Below are 27,856 nucleotides of genomic sequence, written 5' to 3' on the forward strand. Positions count from 1 at the left end.
CCGAAAAGGTCACTGTTTTGAATACCTGAGAGGTGAAAAATCTATCGATGTCTCTTAAGAAAAGGCCCTAATTCCTAATTTGCTCCAAGTGTGACATACTACTATGGCTGACCCTGTAAAACAACACATTTCACTGCACCTATCATACTACTATGGCTGACCCTGTAAAACAACACATGTCACTGCACCTATCATACTACTATGGCTGACCCTGTAAAACAACACATGTCACTGCACCTATCATACTACTATGGCTGACCCTGTAAAACAACACATTTCACTGCACCTATCATACTACTATGGCTGACCCTGTAAAACAACACATTTCACTGCACCTATCGTACTACTATGGCTGACCCTGTAAAACAACACATTTCACTGCACCTACCGTACTACTATGGCTGACCCTGTAAAACAACACATTTCACTGCACCTATCATACTACTATGGCTGACCCTGTAAAACAACACATTTCACTGCACCTACCATACTACTATGGCTGACCCTGTAAAACAACACATTTCACTGCACCTATCATACTACTATGGCTGACCCTGTAAAACAACACATTTCACTGCACCTACCCAGTGTGTGACAATAAAACATGATGTACAGTGCATTTGTAAAGTATTCAGACCCCTTGACTTTTTCAACATTTTGTTACTTTACAGCCTTATTCTAAAATATATTAAACTGTTTTATTCCCTCATCAATCTACACACAATACCCCATAATGACAAAGCAAAATAGGTTTAGACCATTTTGCAAATTGATTAACAATAAAAAAAAACTGACACATCACGTTTACCTAAGTATTCAGACCCTTTACTCAGTACTTTGTTGAAGAGCCTTTGGCAGCGATTACAGCCTTGAGTCTTCTTGGGTATGACGCAACAAGCTTGGCACACCTGTATTTGGGGAGTTTCTCCCATTCTTCTCTGCAGATCCTCTCAAGCTCTGTCAGGTCAGATGGGGAGCGTTGCTGCAGAGCTATTTTCAGGTCTCTCAGGTCTCTCCAGGGGTTCAAGTCCAGGCTCTGGCTGGGCCACTCAAGGACATTCAAAGACTTGTCCTGAAGCCGCCGCTGTGTTGTCTTGGCTGTGTGCTTAGGGTCATTGTCCTGTTAGAACGTTTAACCTTCACCCCCAGTCTGAGATCATGAGCGCTCTGGAGCAGGTTTCCATCAAAGATCTCTCTGTACTTTGCTTCGTTCATCTTTCCCTCAATCCTGACTAATCTCCCACTCCCTGATGCTGAAAAACATCCCAGCAGCATGATGCAGCCACCACCATGCTTCACCGTAGGGATGGTGCCAGGTTTCCTCCAGACTTGATGCTTGGCATTCAGGCCTAAGAGTTCAATCTTGGTTTCATCAGACCAGAGAATATTGTTTCTCATGGTCTGATAGTCTTTAGGTGCCTTTTGGAAAACTCCAAGTGAGCTGTCATGTGGCTTTTACTGAGGAGTGGCTACCGTCTGGCCACTCTACCTTAAAGGCCTGATTGTTGGAGTGCTGCAGAGATGGTTGTACTTCTGGAAGACTTTCCCACAGAGGAAATCTGTATGGTGGTCTGTCAGTGAACATTGGGTTCTTGTTCTCCTCCCTGTATAAAGGCCCTTCTCCCCCGGTTGCTCAGTTTGGCCGTGCAGCCATTTCTAGGAAGAGTCTTGGTGGTTCCAAACTTCTTCCATTTAAAAATGATGGAGGCCACTGTGTTCTTGGGGACCTTTAACGCTGCAGAAATGTTTTGGTACCCTTCCCCAGATCTGTGCCTCAACACAATCCTATCTCAGAGCTCTATAGACAATTCCTTCGAGCTCATGGCTTGGTTTTTGCTCTGACATGCACTGACAACTGTGGGAGCTTTATATAGACAAGTGTGTGCCTTTCCAAATCATGTCCAATCAATTGAATTTACCACAGGTGGACTCCAATCAAGTTGAAGAAACATCTTAAGGATGATAAATGGAAACAAGAAGCACCAGAACTCATTTTAGAGTCTCATAGCAAAGGATCCTGTTGTCCTCCGCAAGTACGACATGCTGAGCTTTGAGTAAAGCCAGAGTGTCTATGTATGCATATGACTCAACACTATACACGTCAGCTACAACAGTGACTGCAACACTCAACAAAGAGCAGAAGTTAGTTTCAGAGTGGGTGGCAAGGAATTTTAAATTTAATTTTACCTTTATTTAACCAGGCAAGTCAGTTAAGAACACATTCTTATTTTCAATGACAGCCTGGGAACAGTGGGTTAACTACCTGTTCAGGGGCAGAACGACAGATTTGTACCTTGTCAGCTCAGGGGTTTGAACTCACAACCTTCTGGTTACTAGTCCAACGCTCTAACCACTAGGCTATTTAGTTAGCCCTAAATATTTCTAAAACTAAAAGCATTGTATTTAGAACAAAACACTCACTAAACCCTAAACCTCAAATAAATCTTGTAATAAATACTGTGGAAATTGAGCAAGTTGAGATGACTAAACTGCTTGTAGTAACCTTAGATTAAACTGTCATGGTCAAAGCATACTGATGCAGTAGTAGCTAAGATGGGGAGAAGTCTGTCTGTAATAAAGCGATGCTCTGCCTTCTTAACAACACTATCAACAAGGCAGGTCCTACAGGCCCTAGTTTCTACCTTCTTAACAACACTATCAACAAGGCAGGTCCTACAGGCCCTAGTTTCTACCTTTTTAACAACACTATCAACAAGGCAGGTCCTACGGGCCCTAGTTTCTACCTTCTTAACAACACTATCAACAAGGCAGGTCCTACGGGCCCTAGTTTCTACCTTCTTAACAACACTATCAACAAGGCAGGTCCTACGGGCCCTAGTTTCTACCTTCTTAACAACACTATCAACAAGGCAGGTCCTACGGGCCCTAGTTTCTACCTTCTTAACAACACTATCAACAAGGCAGGTCCTACGGGCCCTAGTTTCTACCTTCTTAACAACACTATCAACAAGGCAGGTCCTACGGGCCCTAGTTTCTACCTTCTTAACAACACTATCAACAAGGCAGGTCCTACGGGCCCTAGTTTCTACCTTCTTAACAACACTATCAACAAGGCAGGTCCTACGGGCCCTAGTTTCTACCTTCTTAACAACACTATCAACAAGGCAGGTCCTACGGGCCCTTCTTTCTACCTTCTTAACAACACTATCAACAAGGCAGGTCCTACGGGCCCTAGTTTCTACCTTCTTAACAACACTATCAACAAGGCAGGTCCTACAGGCCCTAGTTTCTACCTTTTTAACAACAATATCAACAAGGCAGGTCCTACAGGCCCTAGTTTCTACCTTCTTAACAACACTACCAACAAGGGTCAGCCATAGTAGTACGATAGGTGCAGTGAAATGTGTTGTTTTACAAGATCAGCCATAGTAGTATGATAGGTGCAGTGACATGTGTTGTTTTACAGGGTCAGAAATGTGTTGTTTTACAGGGTCAGCCATAGTAGTATGATAGGTGCAGTGAAATGTGTTGTTTTACAGGGTCAGCCATAGTGGTATGGGGCCCCTGGAGCAAATTAGAATTAAGTGCCTTGCTCAAGGGACATCGGCAGATTTTTAACCTCTCGGCTATTCAAAACAGTGACCTTTTTGGTTAATGGCCCAACACTCCATCCGTTAGGCCACCTTCAAGTGTCAACCTGATTGCCTAATCCATTTCAGAATAAAAATGTAACGTAACAAAATGGGGAAAAAGTCAAGGGTTGTGAAAACTTTCCGAACGCGCTGTATATCACAGGCAGACGGTGGCACCTTCATTGGGGAGAATGGGCTCATAGTAATGGCTGGAATGGATTAAATGGAATGGATTGAAAATGGAATGGATTGAATGGAATGGATTGAATGGAATGGCTGGAATGGAATCAATTGAATGGTATGGAAGACATGATTTCCTTGTGTTTGATACCGTTACATCCAATCCATTCCATTCAATCCATTCCATTCAATCCATTCCAGCCATTATTATTCGCCATCCAGCAGCCTCCTTCAATGTATTTAAAGCAATTAAGCTAGAGGGGCTCTGGTATATTGGCCATATACCACAAACCCCCGAGGTGCCTTATTGCTATTATAAACTGGTTACCAACTAAATTAGAGTAGTAAAAATAAATGTTTTGTCATACCCGTGGTATACGGTCTGATGATCAGTGCTCGAAACACCCAGAAATTTCTTTATTTATATATCAAAATACACCAAGCATGAAAAGCCTTTTTAGAGTTTTAATGTAATACTGAACAAAAATATAAACACAACATGCAACAATTTGAAAGATTTTACTGAGTTACAGTTGATATAAGGACATTTGTCCATTGTGATGAATTCATTAGGCATTCATCTATGGATTTTACATGACTGGGAATACAGATATGCATCTGTTGGTGACAGATACCTTAAAAATAATGGGCCTCAGAATGAGCCTCAAGATCTTTTCATGGCATCTCTGTGCATTCAAATTGCCATCGATTAAAATGCAATTGTGTTCTTTGTTCGTAGCTTATGCCTGCCCATACCATAACCTAACCCTACAGCCACCATGGGGCACCCTGTTCACAACGTTGACATCAGCAGAGCGCTCGCCCACACAACGCCGTACATGTGTTCTTCGGTTGTGAGTCTATGACTAGGCTGGCTGGAGTGTTTGACCATTTTTAGGTCCTTCCTCTGACACTGCCTCCAAATGCCATGTTAAATTAACATCAATATGTTGACAGGGATTATCAAGGACGTATGATTAAATCTGACATATTTCACATACAGTAGGGTACTGTAGTCTTTAGCCAACAGGAGTGAAAATATATCATGGCCTTGGTATTATGCACGTACTACTTGTGCAATGTTGTTTGTGAGCCACTAGGGGTCAGTGTTGTCTAAAGGAATCCTCATCTCTCGCTCGGCCCATAGGAACAATAATTAAAACACAGTAATAAGACCAGTGTCATGTAAAGTGTTAAACAAACACAGTATTTTACACGCATAGATGTCTAAATCAAGAGATCACATATTTTAATACACACATCATTTTGACTTCTGCATTAAGGCAGCCTGAGACAACTATGGCAATTGTGTTGTGTGACAAAACGGCACCTTTTATTATCCCCAGCACAAGGTGCACCTGTGTAATAATAATAACGCTGTTTAATCAGCTTCTTGATAATCCATTCACCTGACAGGTGTGGCATTTTGAATGGATACATGAAACTGAATTACTACTACCGCAATAAGCTGAGCAATGAATACTATGAAATCACATAATATAGGCTTTCCATTTCATACATCACATAATATAGGCTTTCCATTTCATACATCACATAATATAGGCTTTCCATTTCAGAAGATCCTACAGATTCGACATTAAACGCATGTTAAAATGTACCACTCTACAAATTGTACTTCTACCTAGATTGTAGATAAATAAAAGATAAGCTCAAATTGTTATGAAACTTTTATTAATTAACAAACTACCACTCAGCTGAAATTCAGGACCCAGTAGGCTTCTACGGAAAGGGGAGGAGTTTATGAATGATTGACAGGTCATCAGAGTGCCGTCTACAGTGAAGGAGAAATGAAAACTAAAGCTTGTCGCCGAGAGTCTCTCTGACTATTACTGAAAAATTGATTTGCTTCCGTTGATTCTGCATTTACACAGCAGTTAGGCGATCAAAGGATGTAGCTATATTTAACAGTCATTTACGCCTTGAAGCCTTTCCAGTCGAGCCGATAATGCTTAAAACGAAGCTGCCCGTGAGAACCGCGGAGGCAGGAGATGATACGGCGGAGGAACAGCCGGATCTCCATATTCCCAGATCGGTCTCTCCCACGATCTCCGACAGGCTCGAAGATTCATCCAGACACCCAGGATATCCATCTCAATTGGACAAAGAGACCGTTTTCGAGTGGTTTGGTTTGCATCTAAATCCTGCCAAGCGGATCGAGTTCATGTGCGGACTGCTGCATATGTGCCAGCCGCTCGAACTCCGGTTTTTGGGCTCCTGTCTGGAAGACTTGGCACGGAAAGATTACCCAATTCTACGGGATGTCGAGATCAGGGCGAACTGTCCGAATGATTTGGGCATTTTATCTGATGTTATCGACCCGGTGGTGCGCTCCAAACTGCTGGTCTGCTTATCTCTTCTGCGATCTGACAGCAAGGAGTGTGCGGGAATACTATTTCAGATATTGAACCATATGGATCCCTCCTTGTTCTACAAAAACTATCCCGGTTATTCTGTTTCTCCTTCAGGGACCCGTTCCATCCTTCGCGTGTGGACGGGAAAACGTTCAGGAGAACAGAGCATATTTGCGGGCGTCCAATAGAGGAAGCGGTCGGACCCTTGGAGCAGTTTGCGTTGCTTTTTACTATGGCTTCGTTGCATCCGGCGTTTCCTTTTCATCAAAGAGAAACCCTTCTAGTGCATCTGGACAAAATCAAATTTGCCACAGAGGATAGACAGCAGAATCGGTACAGAATAAACGCCCAGGTAACACTGATTAATAGTTGGTTAGTTTGTTAGCTGACTTAACTTTCAAGAGTTTTGGACCTGTGCTCTGACGCCGATAGCGAGCTATTGAAGTTTGTATATTATATATAGTTGGCAAAGAGTACTATGAATTAGACAAGACAGTTAGCGAGCTAATAGATAATGATATATATTTAGCTAAAGTTAGCTAGTTAGTTTGGCCATTTAGCCAAAGATTGGTACTGTTGTTAGCCAACATGGGCACAACAGGTTAACTACACTGAACAAAAATATAAACGCAATCATTTCAAAAATGTTACAGGTGATAGAAGGAAATCAGTCAATTGAAAATAAATGAATCTGGTCCTAATCTGTGGCTCCCCAGTGGGTGGACCTATGCAGGATTTATTACAGACATAAATACTCCTCAGCACCCCTCCACCTCAGACGATCCTGCAGGTGAAGAAGCCAGATGTGGAGGTCCTGGGCTGGCGTGGTTACAACATGTTGTGAAGCGGTTTGGGTTTATTGCAAAATTTCTCGTAAACGCAGTTGGCAACAGCTCTGTTGGACATTCCTGCAGTCAGCATGCCAATTGTATGCCCCTCAAAACATGAGACAACTATGGCAATTGTGTTGTGTGACAAAACGGCACCTTTTATTATCCCCAGCACAAGGTGCACCTGTGTAATAATAATAACGCTGTTTAATCAGCTTCTTGATAATCCATTCACCTGACAGGTGTGGCATATCCTGGCACGGAAGACATTTCTGGGATTTTTTTATTTCAGTTCATGAAAAATGGGACCAACACTTTACATGTTGCGTTTTTATTTTTGTTCAGTGTATATAGCCAACGTAGCTCGGATGACAACTGTAGTTAGTTAGTTAACTTGGTGATGAACGCTCGGCGTGAAGCCAGGTACATTTAGCTAGTTAGCGTATGCAAATTGTGATGCAAATCTTCATGCTATGCTAAGTACAGTTTTGTCCATATTCATCCATCTCTTAATGTTCCTGATGTTTTTAAAACCAAAAGTCTCTGCTAGGTTGCGAGACCAACGTGTATGTAAGAAGTCATTTCATCCTCTGGCGTTTGACAGCCGGGAAAGAGAAAGTTAGGTTTGCCCTTTGACAACACAGCTACAAAAAAATATTGACCTTTTCTCAGATTATCTTGCGGTTTTGTTACAGCGTATGCTTTAGTAAAAGTTTGCAAACTAGATCAATTGGCATATATTAAATAAGACTGCAGCTAAAATCTAGGCTAAATAAGTGCATCATGGTTTTCATTCATGAGATAAATTGTAGTAGGCCTATAAATAACAAACAAACACACGCCATGTTTATGCTTTCCTTTCACAATAGCAGTGTTGCTTTTACAATGTTGGATGAGTTTCAGTTGCTCTATTGCCCTGAATATAAATCCATCTGCCACATAACCTCAGGGAAAGAAAGTTGTAATAAGCAACTAAAAAAAGAGGTTTTGCATGATAACTCTGCCCATGTTTGGCTAAATGGCCAAACTAGCTAGCTAACGTTAGCGAGCTAATAAATAATGATATATATTTAGCTAACTGTCTTGTCTAATTCATAGTACTCTTTGCCAACTAGATATAATATACAAACTGGGAAAGTTATTCCCTTGAATCTGTTCACCGATTTTTTTTTTTCCCCGAATTGTGAGACTTTCAAAATACCATTGGCTCATTTTGACAATGTAGATTAGGTTATCCCAATCTTTTACAAAAGGCTTTAATAGTATGACTAGTTCTCAACGGTTGACATTTGACAGATGGGGGAAGATGCAGTATTTGTGCAGATTTAATCTTCTTTTGCACCAAGGATTAACAACAAACACCAAGGATTAACATTCTCCTCTGGCTCATATAGCCTAGTTTATTCAAAACATATTTTTTCTTCATTTAACTAGGCAAGTCACTTAAGAACAAATTCTTATTTTCAATGACGTCCTAGGAACAGTGGGTTAACTGCCTGTTCAGGGGCAGAACAACAGATTTGTACCTTGTCAGCTCAGGGGTTTGAACTCGCAACCTTTCGGTTACTAGTCCAACGCTCTAACCACTAGGCTACCCTGTGCTCATGTGGCAATTAAAAAATGAAATCACTACATGTGAGGACAGAGTCCAGGCTTTATTTACAGCCTACTGTGAGTTTATTAGACAGGCCATTCACTGTGTTGAAATGGACAAACAGCTGGATCCCTCCCCATACCACTGTTTGAAGGAACACCACCTCACATACAGTATTTTTTTTGTGATTTTAAAAATGCAATATGTACATTTTTGCAATATGTACCAAATTCACATAGAAATGTGATCTATAGATCTGTCATTCTCCATGAAAGCAAGTCTAAGAAGCGGTAGTTATATACTATGTGTGTTATTTCTATGCTTCCCATTCTTAAATTGCATTTTTTTATTTCTTTGTATTTTTACTTTCTCTCTAGATATGGCAAAACTCCACTAAAGAGGTCTCTATAGCTTAGCCATATCAGCCTCTATTAGGGATGTGACTAGCCTCGTTGCAAAACAGGCTTCCCTAAAACGGCCTGGGGAAGTTTATGGCAGAAGAATAGCTAAATAGGGGTGGGAACCTGGTGTAAATCAGTGATGCCTCACAGCACGGTAAATCAATCCAATGCCTTGCTTGGGTGGAGCACCAATAGTGCTCAGTAGATTTAGTTCCGTAGGTGCAACAGTGCATGAGGATTGGCCGGGGCAATCGCATATTTAAACAACAAGAGTTTCTAAACCCGGAGGCACAACATCCCGAGACTTCCGGGAACGCTTGCGAAACAGACCAGGCAGGGGTTTGGGGTTCGAGAAGTCAACATGCACACTAATCACTTGATTATTAAACTGATTATGACAGAAGGTCGAATATGGCATTAGTCATGTAATATATAATAATAATATATGCCATTTAGCAGACGCTTTTATCCAAAGCGACTTACAGTCATGTGTGCATACATTCTACGTATGGGTGGTCCCGGGGATTGAACCCACTACACTCTGTTTATCTTAATCGGCGTAAGGTCCTAATCGAAGTAAGCATATGCCAATTAAAACAGCAGGTTTTCTGAGGAATCTTTTTTTAATTATTATGGCCTGTAAATCCTCAGTTAAAGCAGTGTATTAGATCTGCGCAGGTTTCGGGCTTCCTTGTTATGTGCGAGTTCTGAAAAATGAAAAGATTTTTTTTTTCCCATTTAAACGCTATATGTCCGAACTCAGAATTAAATAGACATCGCAAAAATAACACGGTTGCTCTGGTAGAATGTTTATTTTGATTGGCAATTTCCTGCATCTATCAAAGTACCATCAGGTGCCTGATTTCAGATGTGTCCATGTAAACATGATTATTAGATCAATCTTTCTTCTTCTCGCATAGCATGTAAACGTTTAAATCAAATGATTACATTATTCACAATAATCGGATTATTGTGTGCATGTAACCGTACTCAATGAGATGTGAACAAAAAGGATTCCTTAGTTGTTCATTTTTTTGAAAATCCAATGGCACAATCTCGATTTGAGCCAATGTCTTAAGTAGCTGAACAGGCTATTACTCCAACCTTGTAAAAGTGACAAACGGACACGTTTTTAATTATAAACAAAAAACGTTGTATCGACGAGTTTGTATCGACGAGTGGGTGCCTTTGATTCGATGGCCTGCATCGTTAGACCCCATGACGTGTTTGTAGGCATGAGTTTAGCTAGCCATGACATCGCCTACAAGTGTGATAGGGGATTTCTATTGGATAAGCAGTTTTAGCCTTATCTTCATACCAGTGACAGTCAATGCCGTTTAAGATTAGGGAGGACGATTGTTTATTTTATTTTTATTATGAACATGGCCTTATTTCTGTTACAGCATATTGGATGACTGTCATTCGTATTCCATTCACCCAGTTCAATGTAACTGTCATGCAGGTGAAAGAGGACCCAAAAGCGACTTGGCGAAAACAGAGTCTTTAATCCAGAAAAGTGAATACAAACAAAAAAACACAACTTTCACTCGAAATGACGAGGACCAACTGGAGACTCGATCTTGAACAGCAGGTGAACAGCAGGTTGCCTCGGGAAGGCACTCGAACCAGACAGACTCAGACACCTGCTCACCACGCAGCATCTGAGGAAAACACGACACGACAGGGCGATACACAATCACAGCACGGTGAATTCTAAACAAGGAACCGACAGGACAGGAACGGAACACAAAGGAAGAAATAGGGACTCTAATCAGGGGAAAGGATCGGGAACAGGTGTGGGAAGACTAAATGATGATTAGGGGAATAGGAACAGCTGGGAGCAGGAACGGAACGATAGAGAGAAGAGAGAGCGAGAGAGTGAGAGAGGGAGGGGGAGAGAGAGGGATAGAAAGAGGGAAAGAACCTAATAAGACCAGCAGAGGGAAACGAATAGAATGGGGAGCACAGGGACAAGACATGATAATAAATGACAAACATGACAGTACCCCCCACTCACCGAGCGCCTCCTGGCGCACTCGAGGAGGAATCCTGGCGGCAACGGAGGAAATCATCGATGAGTGAACGGTCCAGCACGTCCCGAGACGGAACCCAACTCCTCTCCTCAGGACCGTAACCCTCCCAATCCACTAAGTATTGGTGACCCCGTCCCCGAGAACGCATGTCCATGATCTTATGTACCTTGTAAATAGGTGCGCTCTCGACAAGGACGGGAGGGGGAGGGAAGACGAACGGGGTGCGAAGAAAGGGCTTAACACAGGAGACATGGAAGACAGGATGGACGCGACGAAGATGTCGCGGAAGAAGCAGTCGCACAGCGACAGGATTGACGACCTGGGAGACACGGAACGGACCAATGAACCGCGGAGTCAACTTACGAGAAGCTGTCGTAAGAGGAAGGTTGCGAGTGGAAAGCCACACTCTCTGGCCGCAACAATACCTTGGACTCTTAATCCTGCGTTTATTGGCGGCTCTCACAGTCTGTGCCCTGTAACGGCAAAGTGCAGACCTCACCCTCCTCCAGGTGCGCTCACAACGTTGGACAAACGCTTGAGCGGAGGGAACGCTGGACTCGGCAAGCTGGGATGAGAACAGAGGAGGCTGGTAACCCAGACTACTCTGAAACGGGGATAACCCGGTAGCAGACGAAGGAAGCGAATTGTGAGCGTATTCTGCCCAGGGGAGCTGTTCTGCCCAAGACGCAGGGTTTCTGAAAGAAAGGCTGCGTAGTATGCGACCAATCGTCTGATTGGCCCTCTCTGCTTGACCGTTAGACTGGGGATGAAACCCGGAAGAGAGACTGACGGACGCACCAATCAAACGACAGAACTCCCTCCAAAACTGTGACGTGAATTGCGGGCCTCTGTCTGAAACGGCGTCTAACGGGAGGCCATGAATTCTGAATACATTCTCAATAATGATTTGTGCCGTCTCCTTAGCGGAAGGAAGTTTAGCGAGGGGAATGAAATGTGCCGCCTTAGAGAACCTATCGACAACCGTAAGAATCACAGTCTTCCCCGCAGACAAAGGCAGACCGGTAATGAAGTCTAAGGCGATGTGAGACCATGGTCGAGAAGGAATGGGGAGCGGTCTGAGACGACCGGCAGGAGGAGAGTTACCCGACTTAGTCTGCGCGCAGTCCGAACAAGCAGCCACGAAACGGCGCGTGTCACGCTCCTGAGTCGGCCACCAAAAGCGCTGGCGAATAGACGCAAGAGTGCCTCGAACACCGGGATGACCAGCTAACTTGGCAGAGTGAGCCCACTGAAGAACAGCCAGACGAGTGGAAACAGGAACGAAAAGGAGGTTACTAGGACAAGCGCGCGGCGACGCAGTGTGCGTGAGTGCTTGCTTAACCTGTCTTTCAATTCCCCAGACTGTTAACCCGACAACACGCCCATAAGGAAGAATCCCCTCGGGATCAGTAGAAGCCACAGAAGAACTAAACAGACGGGATAAGGCATCAGGCTTGGTGTTCTTGCTACCCGGACGGTAAGAAATCACAAACTCGAAACGAGCGAAAAACAACGCCCAACGAGCTTGACGGGCATTAAGTCGTTTGGCAGAACGGATGTACTCAAGGTTCTTATGGTCTGTCCAAACGACAAAAGGAACGGTCGCCCCCTCCAACCACTGTCGCCATTCGCCTAGGGCTAAGCGGATGGCGAGCAGTTCACGGTTACCCACATCATAGTTGCGCTCAGATGGCGACAGGCGATGAGAAAAATAAGCGCAAGGATGAACCTTATCGTCAGACTGGAAGCGCTGGGATAGAATGGCTCCCACGCCTACCTCTGAAGCGTCAACCTCGACAATGAATTGTCTAGTGACGTCAGGAGTAACGAGGATAGGAGCGGACGTAAAACGTTCTTTTAGAAGATCAAAAGCTCCCTGGGCGGAACCGGACCACTTAAAACACGTCTTGACAGAAGTAAGAGCTGTGAGAGGGGCAGCAACTTGACCGAAATTACGAATGAAACGCCGATAGAAATTAGCGAAACCTAAAAAGCGCTGCAACTCGACACGTGACCTTGGAACGGGCCAATCACTGACAGCTTGGACCTTAGCGGAATCCATCTGAATGCCTTCAGCGGAAATAACGGAACCGAGAAAAGTAACGGAGGAGACATGAAAAGAGCACTTCTCAGCCTTTACGTAGAGACAATTCTCTAAAAGGCGCTGTAGAACACGTCGAACGTGCTGAACATGAATCTCGAGTGACGGAGAAAAAATCAGGATATCGTCAAGATAGACAAAAACAAAGATGTTCAGCATGTCTCTCAGAACATCATTAACTAATGCCTGAAAAACAGCTGGCGCATTGGCGAGACCGAACGGCAGAACCCGGTACTCAAAATGCCCTAACGGAGTGTTAAACGCCGTTTTCCACTCGTCCCCCTCTCTGATGCGCACGAGATGGTAAGCGTTACGAAGGTCCAACTTAGTAAAGCACCTGGCTCCCTGCAGAATCTCGAAGGCTGATGACATAAGGGGAAGCGGATAACGATTCTTAACCGTTATGTCATTCAGCCCTCGATAATCCACGCAGGGGCGCAGAGTACCGTCCTTCTTCTTAACAAAAAGAACCCCGCCCCGGCCGGAGAGGAAGAAGGCACTATGGTACCGGCGTCAAGAGACACAGACAAATAATCCTCGAGAGCCTTACGTTCGGGAGCCGACAGAGAGTATAGTCTACCTCGAGGAGGAGTGGTCCCCGGAAGGAGATCAATACTACAATCATACGACCGGTGAGGAGGAAGGGAGTTGGCTCGGGACCGACTGAAGACCGTGCGCAGATCATGATATTCCTCCGGCACTCCTGTCAAATCGCCAGGTTCCTCCTGAGAAGTAGGGACAGAAGAAACGGGAGGGATGGCAGACATTAAACACTTCACATGACAAGAAACGTTCCAGGATAGGATAGAATTACTAGACCAATTAATAGAAGGATTATGACATACTAGCCAGGGATGACCCAAAACAACAGGTGTAAACGGTGAACGGAAAATCAAAAAAGAAATAGTCTCACTGTGGTTACCAGATACTGTGAGGGTTAAAGGTAGTGTCTCAAATCTGATACTGGGAAGATGACTACCATCTAAGGCGAACATGGGCGTAGGCTTCTCTAACTCTCTGAAAGGAATGTCATGTTTCCGAACCCATGCTTCGTCCATGAAACAACCCTCAGCCCCAGAGTCTATCAAGGCACTACATGTAGCACCCGAACCGGTCCAGCGTAGATGGACCGACAAAGTAGTACAGGATTTTGATGGAGAGACTTGAGTAGTTGCGCTCACCTGTAGCCCTCCGCTTACAGATGAGCTCTGGCTTTTACTGGACATGAATTAACAAAATGTCCAGCAACTCCGCAATAGAGGCACAGGCGGTTGGTGATCCTCCGTTCCCTCTCCTTAGTCGAGATGCGAATCCCTCCCAGCTGCATGGGCTCAGTCTCAAAGCCAGAGGAGGGAGATGGTTGCGATGCGGAGCAGGGAAACACCGTTGATGCGAGCTCTCTTCCACGAGCCCGGTGACGAAGATCTACCCGTCGTTCTATGCGGATGGCGAGAGCAATCAAAGAGTCCACATCTGAAGGAACCTCCCGGGAGAGAATCTCATCCTTAACCACTGCGTGGAGTCCCTCCAGAAAACGAGCGAGCAGCGCCGGCTCGTTCCACTCACTAGAGGCAGCAAGAGTGCGAAACTCAATAGAATAATCCGTTATGGACCGTTCACCTTGGCATAAGGAAGCCAGGGCCCTAGAAGCCTCCCTACCAAAAACTGAACGGTCAAAAACCCGAATCATCTCCTCTTTAAAGTTCTGGAACTTGTTAGAGCAATCAGCCCTTGCCTCCCAGATAGCTGTGCCCCATTCTCGAGCCCGGTCAGTAAGGAGTGAAATGACGTAAGCAACCCGAGCTCTCTCTCTAGAGTATGTGTTGGGTTGGAGAGAGAACACAATCTCACACTGCGTGAGAAAGGAGCGGCACTCAGTGGGCTGCCCGGAGTAGCAAGGTGGGTTATTAACCCTAGGTTCTGGAGGCTCGGCAGGCCAGGAAGTAACAGGTGGCACGAGACGTAGACTCTGGAACTGTCCAGAGAGGTCGGAAACCTGAGCGGCCAGGTTCTCCACGGCATGGCGAGCAGCAGACAATTCCTGCTCGTGTCTGCCGAGCATGGCTCCTTGGATCTCGACGGCAGTGTAACGAGCGTCTGAAGTCGCTGGGTCCATTCCTTGGTCGGTTCCTTCTGTCATGCAGGTGAAAGAGGACCCAAAAGCGACTTGGCGAAAACAGAGTCTTTAATCCAGAAAAGTGAATACAAACAAAAAAACACAACTTTCACTCGAAATGACGAGGACCAACAGGAGACTCGATCTTGAACAGCAGGTGAACAGCAGGTTGCCTCGGGAAGGCACTCGAACCAGACAGACTCAGACACCTGCTCACCACGCAGCATCTGAGGAAAACACGACACGACAGGGCGATACACAATCACAGCACGGTGAATTCTAAACAAGGAACCGACAGGACAGGAACGGAACACAAAGGAAGAAATAGGGACTCTAATCAGGGGAAAGGATCGGGAACAGGTGTGGGAAGACTAAATGATGATTAGGGGAATAGGAACAGCTGGGAGCAGGAACGGAACGATAGAGAGAAGAGAGAGCGAGAGAGTGAGAGAGGGAGGGGGAGAGAGAGGGATAGAAAGAGGGAAAGAACCTAATAAGACCAGCAGAGGGAAACGAATAGAATGGGGAGCACAGGGACAAGACATGATAATAAATGACAAACATGACAGTAACAGTGATGGGTTTAGGTTACTGTCATTCGTATTCACCCAGTTCAATGTAACAGTGACAGGTTTAGGTTACCGTCATTCGTATTCACCCAGTTCAATGTAACAGTGACAGGTTTAGGTTACTGTCATTCGTATTCCATTCACCCAGTTCAATGTAACAGTGATGGGTTTAGGTTACTGTCATTCATATTCACCCAGTTCAATGTAACAGTGATAGGTTTAGGATACTACATGATACTCTAATGTTCCCTATACCAATCCAGCATCTATGTAATGACATGATAAATAAATAACAATAAGATCGCATCCAAGTCAACTCGCGCTGGTAGACTATCTCTGTCCCTGCTCCCCCTCGTCACTCACATGACTGCTGCTCTGCGTTGACCCTCTCGCTCTCCCTCATACATTAAAGCTCCCTCATGCATTAAAGCTCCCTCATGCATTAAAGCTCCCTCATACATTAAAGCTCCCTCATGCATTAAAGCTCCCTCATTCATTAAAGCTCCCTCATGCATTAAAGCTCCCTCATGCATTAAAGCTCCCTCATACATTAAAGCTCCCTCATTCATTAAAGCTCCCTCATTCCATAAAGCTCCCTCATTCCTTAAAGCTCCCTCATTCATTAAAGCTCCCTCTTGCATTAAATCTCCCTTATGCATTGAAGCTTTCTCCTACTAACATTACTGCATTGTTGAGTTAGGTATTTGTTTTAAAAAACAAACAAACAAAAATTTCCGGGACCTGTTTGTGGTAGTTTTGTGATGATGATCGGGACCTGTTTGTGGTAGTTTTGTGACAACAGCACTGTGATTTAAAGTTTCATTTTGTGAAGACGAAAAAATAATTGTTTTTCGGTTAGGGATTCCTTATTAACGTTAAGGATCCCAATTTCGTTTACACATTCACACCCCTATCCGCTATACTCTATTCTAGTCGAGGCATTTAATAATGTCACAGGGGACTGACTGGCTGTGCTATTTCTGACTGTACAAAAGGCCACTGCCAACCCCCCCCCCAATACACTTTCTAGTTTTTATGGCGCATTTCACAAAGAGTTATGTGCTGTGCTGCGTGTGAGGCATTCGGGTCCTGTGGCCTACTGTAGTGCAAGCCTGGCAATTCTACAGGCAGGAGGAGGTTATGCCAGTGTGAGGGGCCTCAACCATGCTGTGAGCCAATGGCTTGAAACCAACTGAGCACTAAGGTGACTGGACAAGTGGATGCCAGCCAGGATCTTTCAGTTTGATAGAGATGCATTTCTTTGTTGGGGAGCTGCATGTTAAAGTAGTAGATTCTGTTTTTCTACTTACCCAGAGTCAGATTTGTATGTCTCTGTGTGCAGTTAGCAATACCCCACGAAATGACCTTCAACTTCCTTCAAACTGCACGCAAATAAGGATCCCAATTGTCAGAATCAAACACTATCCCTTTAACAGGGTGTCATCTCATTTAACAGGGTGTCATCACCTCATCTCCTCATTTAACAGGGTGTCATCTCCTCATTTAACAGGGTGTCATCACCTCATCTCCTCATTTAACAGGGTGTCATCTACTCATTTAACAGGGTGTCATCACCTCATCTCCTCATTTAACAGGGTGTCATCTACTCATTTAACAGGGTGTCATCTCCTCATTTAACAGGGTGTCATCTCCTCATTTAACAGGGTGTCATCACCTCATTTAACAGGGTGTCATCTCATTTAACAGGGTGTCATCACCTCATTTAACAGGGTGTCATCTCATTTAACAGGGTGTCATCACCTCATTTAACAGGGTGTCATCACCTCATCTCCTCATTTAACAGGGTGTCCTCTACTCATTTAACAGGGTGTCATCTCCTCATTTAACAGGGTGTCATCTCCTCATTTAACAGGGTGTCATCACCTCATTTAACAGGGTGTCATCTCCTCATTTAACAGGGTGTCCTCTACTCATTTAACAGGGTGTCATCTCCTCATTTAACAGGGTGTCATCTCCTCATTTAACAGGGTGTAATCTCCTCATTTAACAGGGTGTCCTGTCCTCTACTCATTTAACAGGGTGTCATCACCTCATCTCCTCATTTAACAGGGTGTCATCTCCTCATTTAACAGGGTGTAATCTCCTCATTTAACAGGGTGTCATCACCTCATTTAACAGGGTGTCATCTCCTCATTTAACAGGGTGTCATCTCCTCATTTAACAGGGTGTCATCACCTCATTTAACAGGGTGTCATCTCCTCATTTAACAGGGTGTCATCTCCTCATTTAACAGGGTGTCATCACCTCATTTAACAGGGTGTCATCTCCTCATTTAACAGGGTGTCATCTCCTCATTTAACAGGGTGTAATCTCCTCATTTAACAGGGTGTCATCACCTCATTTAACAGGGTGTCATCACCTCATTTAACAGGGTGTCATCTCCTCATTTAACAGGGTGTCATCTACTCATTTAACAGGGTGTCATCACCTCATCTCCTCATTTAACAGGGTGTCCTCTACTCATTTAAAAGGGTGTCATCTTGGCAGGTAGCCTAGTGGTTAGAGTGTTGGGCCAGTAACCAAAAGGTTACTAGATCGAATCCCTGAGCTGACAAGGTAAAAATCTGTCGTTATGCCCCCTGAACAAGACAGTTAACCCACTGTTCCTAGGCCGTTATTGTAAATATGAATTTGTTCTTAACTGACTTGCCTAGTTAAATTTAAAAAATCTATTCACCTTTACTGATTCCTTTTGGCTTTGTACTTGTAATGCAGGCCTGTCTTTATATTGGAGTGGTGCTTGTCAAAGATGACCACTGTGTAGACGATTGGAAAAGAACAAATAACAGACATCCATGGTTTTATTTGCTCAATACTTTTAACTTGTCGTCATGGTCACAACATATATCCACTTTTTTTCTTTATTTAGAAAACCAAAAATGACACTTTGTTTTTCTAGGACAGTTTAAATTAGTGATGGGTGAAAAAATTATACATTTACATATCGCAATATTATTTTGGACGATATTATATCGATACTTTGACTCCAAGCATCTATATAAAAAAAAAAACATGTGTTGCTAGATAGCGTTAGCTAGCGCTAGTTGGCAGTACCTGCTCCAAAACACTATTTTTCATCCTATAGATTGTTTTAACTAAATGTTTGGCCTCTATACAGGGAGATTCCCAGCCCTAGTTTTAATAGAGTACTGTTGCTGTACAGTCATCCATGTTGACTATAGTGTTGACGCTCAACTGAACCACTTAACCCACTTGACCTGTAAAACAGCTGCATCATTGTGTGTCTGCCTAATGTCATTTAGCCACTTGAAGAGAGTTTGAAGCCAGCAGCACACAACCTCATAACTCACATTAGCTTACACTCTCATAGCCAGCAATTATGATCAGAAGGTACCGCTGAAGTGACATGGCGTTAGGTTTTAGTGTGTTATATATAATTTTATTATTTAATTTTTATTTATTTATTATTATTTTAAAATATATATATTTTATGAACACAACGAATACACAATACACAATGAACAATGAAAGTTAAATCAGGGTCCATATCCATTTGGATCAATATCAAACATACATTTCCGAGTCTCTCTGATTAACATTAATAGTCGTTTCTTTTTCTTTTAGTGTGTTGTCATATCGAACACAGTCCCCATCCACTCCACCCCCACAGTTTAGCAGCTAAGAAGGGTTCAGTCACCCAGGCTAACTACACAAGGGTCACTTTACCACGCAGTCCATGGTTCACCAAGGACATCTGATCTGAACACAATTGAACCTTCCACTGCATAAAAGTTTACTAATGGCTCAAGTACTGGACACTGTTTAGCCAAGGTTACACAGGTGGTAATTGCTTGGGTTAGATCAGTGATTTTTGACCTGGCACTACACAGCTGTTTGATCAAGTCTTGATGATTAGTATATTATTTTTAATTAGCTGTGTAGTGCAAGGGCAAAAACCAAAACATGCCCCCCCCCCCCCCCTTGGGGTCCAGAGGACTGAGTTTGGGAAACTCTGAGTTAGATGGTCTGGATCTCTAGCCTTTGCTGCTGTGTCCAATCAATCTACAGGATATAGAGGACAGTGTAAACAGAAAAGTTGCAGATTTGATGTTGAATAGATAAAGATCTTGCTTTATATATTCAGACTATTTTGTAAGTGTAAACAGGCTCATAGTGTGAAAAATACCAGCAACAATGTGTGAAAACCTTGTGAAGACGTACAGAAAACGTTTGACCTCTGACATTGCCAACAAAGGGTTTATAACAAAGTATTGAGATAAACTTTTGTTATTAAACAAATACTTATTTTCCACCATAATTTGCAAATGAATTCATAAAAAAATCCTATAATGTGATTTTCAGAAATTTTTTTCTCCATCATTTTGTCAGTTGAAGTGTACCTATGATGAAAATTACAGGCCTCTCTCATCTTTTTAAGTGGGAGAACTTGCACAGTTGGTGGCTGACTAAATACTTTTTTGCCCCAGTGTATTTAGACTATGTTGTAAGTGTAAACAGGCTCATAGAGGGACTCCCTCTCCAGTTCAACATGTAGTTCATTTTCCAGTCTGTTGGATGAAAAAGAGTGATGACGTCCACTGACTGACTGACTCGTTCCGGAAATATCCCTCTGACCTCGTGGTGAATCACCTCTCCACTCAGGAGCAGATGTCGAGTTAATGCGAAATTAAACCAGAGGCCCCAATTGTAGATCAGTTGTTCCTGGACTTTTTTATTTATTTATTTATTTTTACCTTTATTTTACTAGGCAAGTCAGTTAAGAACAAAATCTTACTTTCAATGACGGCCTAGGAACAGTGGGTTAACTGCCTTGTTCAGGGGCAGAACGACAGATTTGTACCTTGTCAGCTCAGTGATTTGAACTTGCAACCTTCCGGTTACTAGTCCAACACTCTAACCACTAGGCTACCCTGCCGCAACATGTCAAATGAAAAGAGGGCGGAGATGCTGCAGGAAAGCAAAGCTCTTCAAACCACAAGCAGCTGATGTGGTCCCAGTCGTTCGGCATCAATCAATATGCCACTGCCACTTAAATCGGACCAAGTCCAGGCCTATATCGTTCTGCATTTGAATGCCAGCAATGATTGTTTTTTTCCCTTGGTATATTCTATTTGAAGTATATAGAACTAGTGCTTTGGGCTGTTGACCGTATTACCGCCACACCGGAGATCACGGGTCATGAAGGCAGTCAAATTCCACGTGACTGTTTAGTCACGGTAAATAGGCTTCTCCAGCTCTGATGCTGCTGCTGATCATTAGTAGACTACTGAACTTTCTAACTGCCTGGAACTCAGAACTCTATTGTTCCTCTAATCACTCTGACATCAATGGAAATATGATCTAAAATCTAATCAAACACAATCATGAGAGCTCATGTTGCGCAACATTTACATAGCCTACTAAATCACGCACAGAATGAGCAGTATGGCTGGGGGCATTGTCATGCTGGAGGGTCATGCCAGGATGAGCCTGCAGGAAGGGTACCACATGAGGGAGAAGGATGTCTTCCCTGTAACGCTCAGCATTGAGATTGCCTGCAATGACAACAAGCTCAGTCAGATGATGCTGTGGCACACCGCCCCAGACCATGACGGACCCTCCACCTCCAAATCGATCCCGCTCCAGAATACAGGCCTCGGTGTAATGCTCATTCCTTCGATGATAAACGTGAATCCGACCATCAACCCTGGTGAAACAAAACCGTGACTCGTCAGTGAAAAGCACGTTGTTGCCGGTGATGTCTGGTGAGGACCTGCCTTACAACAGGCCTACAAGCCCTCAGTCCAGCCTCTCTCAGCCTATTGCGGACAGTCTGAGCACTGATGGAAGGATTGTGCGTTCCTGGTGTAACTCGGGCAGTTGTTGTTTCCATCCTGTACCAGTCCTGCAGGTGTGATGTTCAGATGTACCGATCCTGTGCAGGTGTTGTTACACGTGGTCTGCCACTACGAGGACGATCAGCTGTCCATCCTGTCTCCCTGTAGCGCTGTCTTAGGAGTCTCACAGTACGGACATTGCAATTTTTTGCCCTGGCCACATCTGCAGTCCTCATGCTTCCTTGCAGCATGCCTAAGGCACGTTCACGCAGATGAGCAGGGACCCTAGGCATCTTTCTTTTGGTGTTTTTCAGAGTCAGTAGAAAGGCCTGTTTAGTGTCCTAAGTTTTCATAACTGTGACCTTAATTACCTACCGTCTGTAAGGTGTTAATGTCTTAACGACTGTTCCTCAGGTGCATGTTCATGAATTGTTTATGGTTCATTGAACAAGCATGGTGAAACAGTGTTTAAACCCTTTACAATGAAGATCTGTGAAGTTATTTGGATATTTACGAATTATCTTTGAAAGACAGGGTCCTGAAAAAGGGACGTCTCTTTTTTGCTGAGTTTAGGTGTACCTATTTCTTTGGTAACTGTTCAACACAGAATAGCTGAATGTGCGTACTCCCTCAAATTTTTGGGAGAAAATATTTATATTTTATTCAGCTTTGTTCAATTGTATTCTTCATACTATAAAATAATGCCATGGAATTCTAATGGAGGGTAGTAAGTCGCTCTGGATAAGAGCGGCTGCTAAATGACTTAAATGTAAATGTAAATGTAGCCCACAGACAGATCAGGACCTAACATAAAGACAACTCAGAGTATGGTATTATGTTCTTATGAAATAGAATACATTTTTCTTCATATCATGTTCTTTACATCCGTCTAAAATGAATAATGGAGTTATTGTGAAAGTGTAGGCTATATTACATGGAGTTATTGTGAAGGTGTAGGCTATATTACATGGAGTTATTGTGAAGGTGTAGGCTATATTACATGGATTTATTGTGAAGGTGTAGGCTATATTACATGGAGTTATTGTGAAGGTGTAGGCTATATTACATGGAGTTATTGTGAAGGTGTAGGCTATATTACATGGAGTTATTGTGAAGGTGTAGGCTATATTACATGGAGTTATTGTGAAGGTGTAGGCTATATTACATGGAGTTATTGTGAAGGTGTAGGCTATATTACATGGAGTTATTGTGAAGGTGTAGGCTATATTACATGGAGTTATTGTGAAGGTGTAGACTATATTACATGGAGTTATTGTGAAGGTGTAGGCTATATTACATGGAGTTATTGTGAAGGTGTAGACTATATTACATGGAGTTATTGTGAAGGTGTAGGCTATATTACATGGAGTTATTGTGAAGGTGTAGACTATATTACATAGATTTATTGTGAAGGTGTAGACTATAATACATGGATTTATTGTGATGGTGTAGGCTATATTACATGGAGTTATTGTGAAGGTGTAGGCTATATTACATGGAGTTATTGTGAAGGTGTAGGCTATATTACATGGAGTTATTGTGAAGGTGTAGGCTATATTACATGGAGTTATTGTGAAGGTGTAGACTATATTACATGGATTTATTGTGAAGGTGTAGACTATATTACATGGATTTATTGTGATGGTGTAGGCTATATTACATGGAGTTATTGTGAAGGTGTAGGCTATATTACATGGAGTTATTGTGAAGGTGTAGGCTATATTACATGGAGTTATTGTGAAGGTGTAGGCTATATTACATGGAGTTATTGTGATGGTGTAGGCTATATTACATGGATTTATTGTGAAGGTGTAGGCTATATTACATGGAGTTATTGTGAAGGTGTAGGCTATATTACATGGAGTTATTGTGAAGGTGTAGGCTATATTACATGGAGTTATTGTGAAGGTGTAGGCTATATTACATGGAGTTATTGTGAAGGTGTAGGCTATATTACATGGAGTTATTGTGATGGTGTAGGCTATATTACATGGAGTTATTGTGAAGGTGTAGGCTATATTACATGGAGTTATTGTGAAGGTGTAGGCTATATTACATGGAGTTATTGTGAAGGTGTAGGCTATATTACATGGAGTTATTGTGAAGGTGTAGGCTATATTACATGGAGTTATTGTGAAGGTGTAGGCTATATTACATGGAGTTATTGTGATGGTGTAGGCTATATTACATGGAGTTATTGTGAAGGTGTAGGCTATATTACATGGAGTTATTGTGATGGTGTAGGCTATATTACATGGAGTTATTGTGAAGGTGTAGACTATATTACATGGAGTTATTGTGAAGGTGTAGGCTATATTACATGGAGTTATTGTGAAGGTGTAGACTATATTACATAGATTTATTGTGAAGGTGTAGGCTATATTACATGGATTTATTGTGAAGGTGTAGACTATATTACATGGATTTATTGTGATGGTGTAGGCTATATTACATGGAGTTATTGTGAAGGTGTAGGCTATATTACATGGAGTTATTGTGAAGGTGTAGGCTATATTACATGGAGTTATTGTGAAGGTGTAGGCTATATTACATGGAGTTATTGTGATGGTGTAGGCTATATTACATGGATTTATTGTGAAGGTGTAGGCTATATTACATGGAGTTATTGTGAAGGTGTAGGCTATATTACATGGAGTTATTGTGAAGGTGTAGGCTATATTACATGGAGTTATTGTGAAGGTGTAGGCTATATTACATGGAGTTATTGTGAAGGTGTAGGCTATATTACATGGAGTTATTGTGAAGGTGTAGGCTATATTACATGGAGTTATTGTGAAGGTGTAGGCTATATTACATGGAGTTATTGTGATGGTGTAGGCTATATTACATGGAGTTATTGTGAAGGTGTAGGCTATATTACATGGAGTTATTGTGAAGGTGTAGGCTATATTACATGGAGTTATTGTGAAGGTGTAGGCTATATTACATGGAGTTATTGTGAAGGTGTAGGCTATATTACATGGAGTTATTGTGAAGGTGTAGGCTATATTACATGGAGTTATTGTGATGGTGTAGGCTATATTACATGGAGTTATTGTGAAGGTGTAGGCTATATTACATGGAGTTATTGTGATGGTGTAGGCTATATTACATGGAGTTATTGTGAAGGTGTAGGCTATATTACATGGAGTTATTGTGAAGGTGTAGACTATATTACATGGAGTTATTGTGAAGGTGTAGGCTATATTACATGGATTTATTGTGAAGGTGTAGGCTATATTACATGGAGTTATTGTGAAGGTGTAGGCTATATTACATGGATTTATTGTGAAGGTGTAGGCTATATTACATGGAGTTATTGTGAAGGTGTAGGCTATATTACATGGATTTATTGTGATGGTGTAGACTATATTACATGGAGTTATTGTGAAGGTGTAGACTATATTACATGGAGTTATTGTGAAGGTGTAGGCTATATTACATGGAGTTATTGTGAAGGTGTAGGCTATATTACATGGATTTATTGTGAAGGTGTAGACTATATTACATGGATTTATTGTGATGGTGTAGACTATATTACATGGAGTTATTGTGAAGGTGTAGACTATATTACATGGAGTTATTGTGAAGGTGTAGGCTATATTACATGGAGTTATTGTGAAGGTGTAGGCTATATTACATGGAGTTATTGTGAAGGTGTAGGCTATATTACATGGATTTATTGTGAAGGTGTAGGCTATATTACATGGATTTATTGTGAAGGTGTAGGCTATATTACATGGATTTATTGTGAAGGTGTAGGCTATATTACATGGAGTTATTGTGAAGGTGTAGGCTATATTACATGGATTTATTGTGAAGGTGTAGGCTATATTGCATGGAGTTATTGTGAAGGTGTAGGCTATATTACATGGAGTTATTGTGAAGGTGTAGGCTATATTACATAGATTTATTGTGAAGGTGTAGGCTATATTACATGGAGTTATTGTGAAGGTGTAGGCTATATTACATGGAGTTATTGTGAAGGTGTAGGCTATATTACATAGATTTATTGTGAAGGTGTAGGCTATATTACATGGAGTTATTGTGAATGTGTAGGCTATATTACATGGAGTTATTGTGATGGTGTAGACTATATTACATGGAGTTATTGTGAAGGTGTAGACTATATTACATGGATTTATTGTGATGGTGTAGGCTATATTACATGGAGTTATTGTGAAGGTGTAGGCTATATTACATGGATTTATTGTGAAGGTGTAGGCTATATTACATGGATTTATTGTGATGGTGTAGACTATATTACATGGATTTATTGTGATGGTGTAGGCTATATTACATGGAGTTATTGTGAAGGTGTAGGCTATATTACATGGATTTATTGTGAAGGTGTAGGCTATATTACATGGATTTATTGTGATGGTGTAGACTATATTACATGGAGTTATTGTGAAGGTGTAGACTATATTACATGGATTTATTGTGATGGTGTAGGCTATATTACATGGAGTTATTGTGAAGGTGTAGGCTATATTACATGGAGTTATTGTGAAGGTGTAGGCTATATTACATGGAGTTATTGTGAAGGTGTAGGCTATATTACATGGAGTTATTGTGAAGGTGTAGGCTATATTACATGGAGTTATTGTGATGGTGTAGGCTATATTACATGGAGTTATTGTGATGGTGTAGGCTATATTACATGGATTTATTGTGATGGTGTAGGCTATATTACATGGAGTTATTGTGAAGGTGTAGACTATATTACATGGAGTTATTGTGAAGGTGTAGGCTATATTACATGGAGTTATTGTGAAGGTGTAGGCTATATTACATGGATTTATTGTGAAGCTGTAGGCTATATTACATGGATTTATTGTGAAGGTGTAGGCTATATTACATGGATTTATTGTGAAGGTGTAGGCTATATTACATGGATTTATTGTGATGGTGTAGACTATATTACATGGATTTATTGTGATGGTGTAGGCTATATTACATGGATTTATTGTGAAAGTGTAGGCTATATTACATGGATTTATTATACTGTAGATGTTCCAAAGGTCTGCATCAGTGGCTTGTAGGCTGTGTGTGGAAGCCAGGAGATGATAAATGTGTTTATGTTAATTAATGGTCAATTACCATGAGGCCCGACAGCTATTTGTTTGACAATCATGTTTGTCGTGACCGCCACTGCCCTACTAGGACTAGGCTATTGCTATTTTAATACGGGCCTACTGGTACAAGTTCTACTGAATCTGAGAGGCTTGTGTTGCACTGATACGCTGGCGGCTGAACTGTGCTCTGTTCTCCTCTGACCTTCAGCGGAGGCTAACTGTCAGTCTGTGTTTGTCAGCTCCTAACTGATAGCAGGGGAGCAAAGCCCTGTGTGTGTGTGTGTGTGTGTGTGTGTGTGTGTGTGTGTGTGTGTGTGTGTGTGTGTGTGTGTGTGTGAGGCTAGCTGCTGTCATCCACCAGACAATTGTTCAAAGACCACCTCATTAACAACACCGTGGGTCCCTGAAGGACGATAGCACCACCACGATGATAGCACATCCATGACGATAGCACCTCCATGACGATAGCACCACCACGACGATAGCACCTCCATGACGATAGCACCACCATGACGATAGCACCACCACAACGATAGCACCACCATGACGATAGCACCTCCATGACGATAGAACCACCATGACGAAAGCACCACCACCACGATAGCACCTCCATGACGATAGCACCTCCATGACGATAGAACCACCATGACGATAGCACCACCATGACGATAGCACCAACATGACGATAGCACCTCCATGACGATAGCACCACCATCACGATAGCACCACCATGACGATAGCACCACCATGACGATAGCACCATGACGATAGCACCTCCATGACGATAGCACCTCCATGACGATAGTACCACCATGACGATAGCACCTCCATGACGATAGCACCTCCATGACGATAGCACCATGACGATAGCACCTCCATGACGATAGCACCTCCATGATGATAGTACCACCATGACGATAGCACCTCCATGACGATAGCACCACCATGACGATAGCACATCCATGACGATAGCACCATGACGATAGCACCTCCATGACGATAGCACCTCCATGACGATAGCACCTCCATGACGATAGCACCACCATGACGATAGCACCTCCATGACGATAGCACCTCCATGACGATAGCACCACCATGACGATAGCACCACCACGACGATAGCACCACCATGACGATAGCACCTCCATGACGATAGCACCACCACCACGA

At 42.7% G+C, this 27,856-nt stretch overlaps 2 protein-coding genes across 2 annotated transcripts in view; both read left to right on the top strand.

Moving 5' to 3' along the window:
* The first annotated feature begins 5,739 nt into the window (after positions 1 to 5,739).
* On the top strand, positions 5,740 to 6,333 carry LOC123991417 (zinc finger CCHC domain-containing protein 2-like). Its single transcript, XM_046292995.1, has one exon. It carries the CDS (start codon positions 5,740 to 5,742, stop codon positions 6,331 to 6,333), a length of 594 nt encoding a protein of 197 aa, XP_046148951.1.
* A 43-nt stretch (positions 6,334 to 6,376) lies between these two features.
* LOC123991416 (zinc finger CCHC domain-containing protein 2-like) overlaps positions 6,377 to 27,856 on the top strand; it is an 85,462-nt gene continuing 63,982 nt past the window's right edge. The window contains exon 1 of the mRNA XM_046292994.1: positions 6,377 to 6,497. Coding sequence (XP_046148950.1) covers positions 6,378 to 6,497 — 120 coding nt within the window. The 5' untranslated portion in view covers position 6,377. The remainder of the gene's footprint in view (positions 6,498 to 27,856) is intronic.

The sequence above is a fragment of the Oncorhynchus gorbuscha genome, linkage group LG12 (genome assembly GCF_021184085.1).
Source record: "Oncorhynchus gorbuscha isolate QuinsamMale2020 ecotype Even-year linkage group LG12, OgorEven_v1.0, whole genome shotgun sequence".
In the NCBI taxonomy this organism is placed as follows: Eukaryota; Metazoa; Chordata; class Actinopteri; order Salmoniformes; family Salmonidae; genus Oncorhynchus; species Oncorhynchus gorbuscha.